This window comes from Polyodon spathula, chromosome 10, assembly GCF_017654505.1.
Source record: "Polyodon spathula isolate WHYD16114869_AA chromosome 10, ASM1765450v1, whole genome shotgun sequence".
Classification (NCBI taxonomy): domain Eukaryota; kingdom Metazoa; phylum Chordata; class Actinopteri; order Acipenseriformes; family Polyodontidae; genus Polyodon; species Polyodon spathula.
The window spans coordinates 47,256,713-47,266,239 of NC_054543.1; the positions used below are offsets into that span (position 1 = coordinate 47,256,713).

Below are 9,527 nucleotides of genomic sequence, written 5' to 3' on the forward strand. Positions count from 1 at the left end.
GGAGAGAGAAAACTAAAAATAACAATTGCTACTTGTGCTGGAGGACCAGCGCGATGCTTGTTTTATTCAATATTTCTCCAGTGTTTGTTTTTTGTTTAAACCTTTTATTTTGTTCATTTATTAATATGCACAAGCAGCACACTCAATCCAGCCGCAGTACATTGATTCTTCCGGGTCTGACGTCACCGCACAGGCCAGCCTGCCACACCAACCTGACAGCTGATATCCATCAGCTACAAGGAGCCAGATGAGATAGTTCTTATGTTCACAGTGATGCTTGAGTCTAATTGGCTATAACAACCACTGGGCAGCAGTATTTTGTTATGTTGAAATACTTACCATTTTGTGTCATAAAATCTGAATAAAACTAAATATAGATAGTTAGTAAAGGGGACACACGATACCTGCTCAAAGAGAACCTCGATAAGTGATGTGTTGCCTGATATTCCTTCACTACCAAGGATCCTCTCCAGGAGATAGCCAGCGATTCCCAGACTCGTGGTATTCTCTGTCAATTAAAGCAAAATCTCCCTTTATTTCCCCGACAACTATTCTGGAAACATGATGCTGTTCTTGCACACTACCGCCCAGTCCCCTCCACAACAGGTTTGCAACACTGTTAAATCTAATGTTTACCAGGGGGATATTTCAACACATTTCCTGTGATCTTTTGGATTTCAGCTTGCTATCCAAACAGATCCTGTATTCAGGTACTCAGGTTACTGTACCTTGGCTTTGTTGGGACAGCAGTGCTGAGATATTCAGAAGCAGACTGATGTAGTCATTCCAGTTACTGTCATCTGGCAAAAAGGAATGCAATTCTTGCTCAATACTGAAAAATAAAATGTTGATATTTTAAATGTAATAATACACAGTTGTCTTCAAAGTTGATATAACTTTTGTAAAAGCATATTTAAGTACACTATGGAATTTATTACAGAAAATGTATATATTTAAAAAAAATACGTCTCACGTACATCTGACTCCAAGTGTCAAGGCCATCATCTTGGGAGATGGTCTCAAAGTATATTTTCACCACTTCTGACACGGGTATTATAATGGAAGCAGCAGGCTGTGGGAAGAGTGCTCTCACAAGGTTCTGGAGTCTTCCAATCACTTCAGTGGTGAGGTTCCTGTCCTTGGGGAAGCCTGACTCACTGGAGGAGAGGGCCAGCTGCATGGAGCCTTGCAGCACAGTAAACAAGTCAGTGACCACGGCTTCAGATAGCTGCTCTGCAAGGGGAGCCGTGCTGTTCAGAAGGAGCTTTGCTACATCTAAAAGCAAGCTTGGGATGTCTTCAGCGTTGCGCTCTCCCGGTTTGGTGGCTACAATCACAGAGTCCCAAAGCATTTCAAAAACACGGATAGCCATGTCAACGTATGGGTGTTTTTCAGCAGGTAGGAGAGGCTGTATATAATCAATTAACTTGTCAAATGTTATCACCTGGCTTGACAGATTGAACAGAGTCTGGTTGGCAGCCCCTTCTGACTCCAGTGTGGCGAGGACTTGTATCCCTTCCTGTAATAATTTAGACACGTTCAATGCCGTTTCAATATCCTTTGACAGTAGACGGAAGTGTGGATCCATGTTATATTCAGAATTGTTTTTACTCATGATTTCTAGTAGGGTGACAATGTCCTCAATAGAAACTGAGGCAGTGGAGATGTTGACCGGAGCTAAAGGTTTCAGCAAGGCTGAAGCAAGGTCTAGCAGTTGTGTATAGTATTGTCTGAATTGTTCTTTTAAGAATGGGTCTGTGCTGTTTTGAGGCAAAGTACTTAAGAGCAGGTCCATGAATATCTTCACATTTGGCATGATGGTCTGGGTAAAGAACTGTAGGACCTTTCTCAGATCTGACACATCAAAAGGAAGAATGGTCATGTTCACCATAGAAAGCAGGCTATAAGACAACTGAATACCAGATACAGCGTTTGCTAAAGCCATTTCAGTAATTCTAAAAAGTGGATACAGACTCCCTGAAATGTTGTTTTGGAGGGTTACGTTTTCCAGCTTGCTGAGGTACCATTCTGTTATTTCCAGGTATAGTCTGATGTCTTCCAATCGCAGACTGTTAATGGCGGTCTTGGTGGTCATACTGTAGGGATTGGTTCCATTTACAAACATTTGAATGAACTCATCCAATATCTTAACTCCAGTGTCAAACTGCTCTGGGGATTCAATGCTAAGTTGTCCCATGCTGGATTGTATTTTCATCAGGGTATCGGAAATCAAGGTCACTGTTGTTCTGATCCCGTTAACCAGAGATCCATCTTGCAAGGACACCGACGTAAAATCATAAAGGCCTTCCAGCTGTCTGAGCAAACTGCCCTTCTCGTTTAATTCTTCCATCCAGTACTGCAATATGGATTTCACAGCTGAAATCCTGCCTTTGATTTCCTTTGGTAAGTCTACTCGCTGAAGCAAATCCATCAGCTTGTTTGTAAGCTCCAAAGTACAGGACAAAGAGTCATTTGGTCTTACATTATAGCACTCTTGAATGCCAACAATGCTGCTAATTTCTAAAACCAGCTCTGATGCACTGGGCGCACCTGCTGCATGGAGAACACTGTTGAGTTCAGTTATGTTGAGGTTTGAGGTTTCCAGTGCCTCCTGAAGAGTGATCATATTGAAATCTGGGGTTGACACAACCTGTTTAAGGAAGGCGAGTGTTTGAGTTACTGTTAGGTACACAGCAGATGCTGGAACAGAACTGTTTGTTGTTGCTCCCAGAGGAATGAGCATGGAAATCAGATCAGTGGTCAAAACAAGGGATGTGTTTTCCTGCAGCTTTAAACTCAATTTGGAATTGTTGAAATGGGAGGCTAGTCCAACCAGAATGGATAAACTGTCATTATTGATGTCATGTAAAGCTTCTGCAGCCTGCATAACCACGTTCCAAGTTTCGTAAATGACAGCTGTGCAGTTGAAATAAGTCATTCTGCACAAGTTCACTGCCTCAAATAGCCTTGCTGTGCTGTTGACTGTGTTTCCTAATTCCACTTGTTGGCTGTCAGGTAGGACTAGAACAAATTGCTGCAGCACTGTCAAGGGTGCATCGGCACCGAGAGAGACCCATTTCAGCAAAGCAGCAGGGGAGAGGAAAGGGAGCATGTCTAGGGCGACTTGATGTTGGTCATAATTGAGCAGCAGGGAGAAGCTGCTGTTAGCTTGGATGTAAGGGTTCTGTATTAGCAGAAGAGTCTCTGGTTTCAAGTCAGAGTTGAGGAAATTTTGAAGTTGCTTGAGATACCCGTTCAGTAGCACCAGAGGCTCGTCCCGGGATTGGGCCGCTTGATCGAATACCCCAAGAATCTGCAGCACAAGCGGAGTGGCATGAGACCCATTTAGGTTAGCTTGCAACAAGGGCTGCAGCATTTCTTTGAAGAAGGTCAGTTCAGATTGATTCAAGGAGAACATGATGAGGGTTTCTGCAATGCTGAACGTTAGCGGCCGGAGACCGCTGCCCACTGACAGCCACTTTTCAATCCACGAATCCAGCTCGTGGATTGAGGGGTTAGTACCATTTATGGGACCCATGTTTAAAGCTGCCAACAACTTCTGGTTGTTTTCCACTGCCTGTAAAACACTGCTGACATTGTCTGTGCTACTGGAACCCACTTCCTTCCATATGGCCTCCAAAGGCAGCAAGTGGAAGGTCTCCAGCACGCTGTTTAACAACATTGTGCTGTTGAGATGATCCAGTGAAGTTGCGTTGACCAGTAACTCAATGCTAGATTCCCCCAGCTGAACAATCATCCCCATTAGCTCTTTGAGGACTTCATCCCTAAGGGGCTGGTTATTCGCTTGCTTGGTCAAATACTGCCTTAGCAACTCAGCCGCATGACTCCGGAAACTGTCCTGAACAAATAATATTCTTGCCTGAAGTATCCTACAGTTAAAAAAAAAAAAACAACAGCTGCGTTAAGTAAATAGTCACCCCAAACAAACAGAGTAATAAAACAATTACCTAATTAGTACATAGAAATGAAGTTATTATTCTAAGAAATGTAAGATTTTGGAGCACCCGAGGATCAGGTAAACTTGATTTTCTCTTGTATAATATCTTTAAAGGTTCCCCAGTTTACACAGCCTGTACTTGTATTATAAACTACTCTCCAGAAGCTACAGGGTCACCTCGGTCAAATGAACAGGACCACAGGCTGGACACGTAGCTTATATAAAGGAATGCTCTTGATAGATATGATCTGGCTACCTCAGCAGAGATGTCTGATCTTTAGCCACTTCTTCAGAGAGTTCCACAGTCAATAGGACAAACTGCTTCCAGCTGAACACAGAGCTGCAATCCAGGGACATGGTTGAATTGATGAAAGTACCTAAAAAGACACAAGGGATCTATAGTGTATATCAAGCAAGAACATGCTGCAGAATCTGTATTTCTCAATAAAGCTATATATAGTATATAATAGGAGAATTTTCACAGTGACTGTAGAGCAAGTAGCAGGGTTCCTAAAAATCTAGCGTTACACATCCCCACATGTTGCTACAACTGTTTAAATAATGTACCGGTAATGCTTCTTTTCATTGTTAACATCCTGACAACTTTTTACACATAACTTTAAAGTCTGTTTCAAAGCTCTTTTCAAAGTGCAAAAGGATTATTACCCACGTTGTCAAACAGGTAACACGGGAATAACGATCCATGATGTGGTACGGAACAGAAAAAACAGAGCACTTGTTGGTATCATTTTTTTTTTGTTTTGTTTTGTTTTTTAAATCGCTCTTCCTGCAGTGATTTCGAAGACAGATCTCAAACCCCAGTACACTATAGTGGACATTTTGAAAAGGAGCTTTGAAACAGACTTTAAAGTGTGAATTATAATGTCTGTGGTAATGCTATCACATAGCTATATACATAGACAAGTCTAGCTGGCAAACTGGATTGTTTCATAAAAACATGTCAAGTGAAGTGTTTTTAGGTGGTTGAAAAAATTATTTAAATGATTAATTCAGCAAAATAATGATGCGAGCAGAAACAACAACAATTGAGAACTTTACAGAACACAGATAACAGGGTAATAAACAGGGGAGAAATCATGTCATGGTGTGAAGCCCCTTTACTGATACACATAACACTAATGAAGGGATTAGTTTGGCATGAGAGGAATCTGTAATCTTTGCATCTTGCACAGATATTTCCAACACATGCTTTTGTTTTTGCTTTTTAATGCAAGATGAATAACAAAGAACAGCAAAGAGTGAGATAACATGAATATGAAATATGAAAACCGTATTGACGTGCGCAGCGTGGTAAAATGTTCGAAGCACTGAGACATGTTGCTTATTGTTAAACCCAACACTTTCAAAAACAGCAGCCACCAGCTGGGGAGTACTTCACTTGTATATTGTAGTGTGACGCTCTCTGTTTCACCTGAAATGTGTTGTCCATTTTAAATAACAAGCAAATACGTTTCTGTGCATTTGAGAACGTTATAATGATAAACCTTTACAAAACCAGATTTTCTGCAGCCCTTTCTCCACTGTATTTTTTTTTTTTTATTAAAATGTAAATGGGGGTAAACACTAGGAGTGTTAATATAGTTCAAACTCTATTTTTTTGTTTGTTTTAAGAACCAGACATTCCTGATAAAAATGAAAATATTTCTACCCTGTAAGTGAACGAGAGACAAGTTCATTGTAAGCCATCACTCGATGCATGTAGAAGGGTATTTAATCTTCTTACAGACCAAAATGAAATGTGCAAGTAAGGTATGACATGGAAACAAATTACAGGACGTAACATTCATTCAACATTTTGGTATGGAGGAGGAACACAGGAAAACATTATGGGATATATTTTCAAAGCTTTTAACTCCAGTCTATTAAATGAATTCCTATTTTTTTTAAAGAGGTAAAACACATTTTGTAACAGTAACAGGATTTTTTTTCTGCTTTCCAAGAATAGGAGGAGTTATTTAAAGAATGGATGAAACACTTAAAAAATATTGCCCGTAATGTCATTTTAATAACTGTTCAAGCCTTAAGGCTATTGCTGACTTACAGTTGGGCGGCGCAGTGGTGTTCTGCTGACTGGAGTAAGCCATAATCCAGTACGCTGTGTCAAAGTATGGTTTCACTGTGGGCCACAGAACGCTGGCCTGAAGTTCAGAACCCAGCTGCTCAACTGCTTCCAGTGTCCTAGCAGGTGGAAGACAATTAAACCATGAGATAAAAAACAGAGTACTGGCAGCATTGGGTGCCGCTTCATGCCACCTATTACACCCCTGGTCTATCCCTTATAAAAGATTACCAAGGTATTTTTATGCGCTTTTTTTGTTGTTTTCCCATTATTTTCCCATGGTTACACTATATATTTACTAGAATTGCCCTGGTTTGTCATGTTTATTAATATGTTTTACCATACCTTGCTATTCGTTACAATGCTTGCCTATGCTTTACCTTGCTTTCATTTTGCTTTACTAAATGCTGCTATGCTTTTATTACAGGACACTTTTATCAGAGACTCTATTCAATTAAACTTACAAACATAAGAGGAAACTCAAAAATGCCACTGTGTGAATAAATCCCACACACCTGTAATATTATTACCACTTAATCAAGGGGGCTACATCTAAATACATGTTAATGGAAATGTGTTCAATTTTCTTTCTTTAGAAAAAAAAAAATATTTGTTTTAACAATTACATCAAATGTGTGCTTACATTACATTTCACCTCTAGAAATCCTACAAGAAACTATTACTTTTTGTCATAGGCGTCTTCCAATCCAAACACTTGTCAAAGAATTGTAACAGATTATTTGCCGTTTGGAACCTGTTTAAACGTTCGTACCTGCAGCTAAGTTTATTGCTAGCTTTAGACTATGGATTGATTTCTGATTTTTTTTTTTTTTTTTGGTTCTTTCATTAGCTGCAACCACTTTAATTTCAGTAAAAATCCTAAACGGTTAGATAAAGACCTTAATAACCACACTTAGAACCTGGAACAGTCAGCAGGAGACGTGGGAACACAAACAAAAGATGAGTAAACATGAGCTTAGAGCAGAAAGTGGAAAGGTAGGACTATGAATGTGTGCCACACTTGGATCATTTATAAACAAAAAAATCAGATTAATGTCCTAGGCATTAGATTCCATCACAAGGTGAAAATAGTTTTCTAGCAAGGGACTAAACTCGATGTGCCAGATTGCCTGTTCCAGTTTCCCACATTTCTAATGTTCTTATGCACGTGTATATGATCTTATTAGCGAGCTGCTTGTGTGGGATTCAGATGCTGACCTCTCCCGCAGGATTGCAGTCCAGTTGGCGGTTATGGCGCTGGTGTTTCTAGCCCAGGCTCGCCAGTACTCCGAGCCCAGGATCTGAGTGACCCTGCCAATGACCTCAATGCACTTCAGATAGGATGTTTCCAGAGTTTCCCATGCAGAGAGGATCTGGGGAGCAGTCACCTCACGTGCATGAGTTCCATTAATCATGTCAATCAGCATGTACACCTACAGAACATACAGAAAAGAGTCACATTCTGGCATGAGATACAGTACAGTATTGTAACGAAGGAGATACAGTACAACAGTGGTCGAGGGCTGTTCAAATATTTATTATATTATATACGGATAGCTAAAACGCTACCATGTGACAGAAAATGCACAGGTTCCTGCACAGCTACTGTACAGGGCAGCATACAGTCCATCTATACAACAGTTTAGATGTAAGATCATGAGCACCCTATCTCACATTTTGGGCTATAACATTGCATTATATATATATATGTATTGAAGTGTGTTTGTTAATTGTTAATACAAGCACAGTACAGTAAAAAGAGAACTACGGTAAAAGCACAACAAAGGATCATAACGCATTTCTGCGCACGATGCAAACCTGGAATTGCACCGAGAAGCATGGTATGATCAAACATAGTTTGCTTTGTTTTCAACGTTGTTCTTTTTCAATAATAAATAATAGAGAATGGAAATTGCATCTGCGATCTAGTGTTCTGGCGTTGCACCTCTTGTGTGCATCGGCTGTAACCCCAGTAAAACATCGCAAGCCATCGCAAAGGTGTGTAGCTGAAAACCCTTTTAATAAAGCTCTTTGATTTTGGGCCGAAAAACTGGTTCCATATTATTTTTACACCCAGTGTGTTGCATTACAGTAAGTTGGCCCCTCCTGTCTCTGGCAAGGTTGTTCCAAAACACAAGGTGATCACGAGTTCTGTGAGTCAGAATGTTATAATGTTTCTCCTATAACAAAATAATGAATGAACAAACAAAACTATTTAATTCTCATTGTCACAGGGATAAAAAAAAAATGTAATCTACTTAAAACAGGACTTGTTTATCCACCCATATTTGAAACACTCATTAAAAAAAAAGATCTAGAAACCACATTCAATCAGATGAATGTATTATTGGCTTAAGCCTTCAGAAGTGTATTTACTCATAATTCATTCTTCAGTGCAAATGCCTCCATGGAAACACTTTTGTTTCCTCTGTTCACTTACTTTAGTGATGAGTGGGTCCACTGTTTTCTGAAGCCTTATGAGCAGGAAGGACTGATTCTGGTTGCATAACAAAGCAGGCCAGTCTTCCTGCACAAGGGTTACCTGGGTAAAGAGGTCAGCCCACAGAGCAGTGAGGCTGGAACAGGCCACCTGCCGTCCTGACTGCAGCACCTTGAGGAACACAATAACTCTGAGAAATGAACAGCCCCACTCACATGCATCGCCTGCCCTACTGACTACAGCACCTTGAGGAACACATAACGATTCTGAACAGCACAACACGCATGCATTGCCTGCCATCATGCCATCATTTATAGATAACAGAAGCTTAGCATTGGCAGATTGCATATGGAGAATATACGACTGAGCTACTGAGGACACATTAAACCTCTCCTGCATAAGTACCTCAAATGAGGATGTTTAAAAAAAAGGCTTTCACTTGCTTCACTTGCAAAAATGTCTTTCACTCAAATGCAAGCTAACATCACATGAGCACAGCAGACAGCAAGTCTTTTAGCCAGTTTAGACTCACTATGCCCGTGCATGTTATTTGGAGTTCACTGCGATGGCCTGGTTTTGGCATCCTCATATGAGGTCACTATGCAGGAAAGGGAACACAATGATCTCATAGGAGAATGCCAGTTTTTTTTTTGCATGTAACACCACAAGAATTTTTTAAATTTTTTCTTCTGGTGTAAATAGTAACAAAAATCTAAAAGCATGGAAACATGTGGTCCATGGAAATGTGTGCATGAAAAAGTTCATGTAGAAATCAAGCTGATAAACACTCAATGTCCAGATTACCAATACACTGTCATTCTACAAGTTATTAGGAGAGTTGTGTATATAATACACATGTAGAGCATGTCTGAATTTTGTATTACAGAGGGCATATATAAAAATAAAACACTCACCTCCTGTATTGTTTCCAAGGTCACATTTAGGTTCTTTCCAACCCTGGCATCAAAGAAAGTGTTGTTGCTTAGCAATGACTGAACCATACTCTGTACATTGCTGGCAACTGCCTCTGAATGGCTCAGGATATCTGT

General features: G+C 40.2%; 1 protein-coding gene across 1 annotated transcript in view; it reads right to left on the reverse strand.

Annotated features, from left to right (window-relative positions):
* LOC121322458 (ATP-binding cassette sub-family A member 12-like) overlaps nt 1–9,516 on the reverse strand; it is a 49,496-nt gene extending 39,980 nt beyond the window's left edge. Inside the window, exons 1-8 of the mRNA XM_041262481.1 lie at nt 9,393–9,516; nt 8,479–8,649; nt 7,257–7,471; nt 6,021–6,157; nt 4,215–4,335; nt 978–3,890; nt 729–832; nt 405–508 (exon numbers count right to left, since the gene is read on the reverse strand). Coding sequence (XP_041118415.1) covers nt 405–508; nt 729–832; nt 978–3,890; nt 4,215–4,335; nt 6,021–6,157; nt 7,257–7,471; nt 8,479–8,649; nt 9,393–9,479 — 3,852 coding nt within the window. The 5' untranslated portion in view covers nt 9,480–9,516. The remainder of the gene's footprint in view (nt 1–404; nt 509–728; nt 833–977; nt 3,891–4,214; nt 4,336–6,020; nt 6,158–7,256; nt 7,472–8,478; nt 8,650–9,392) is intronic.
* Between the last annotated feature and the right edge of the window lie 11 nt (nt 9,517–9,527).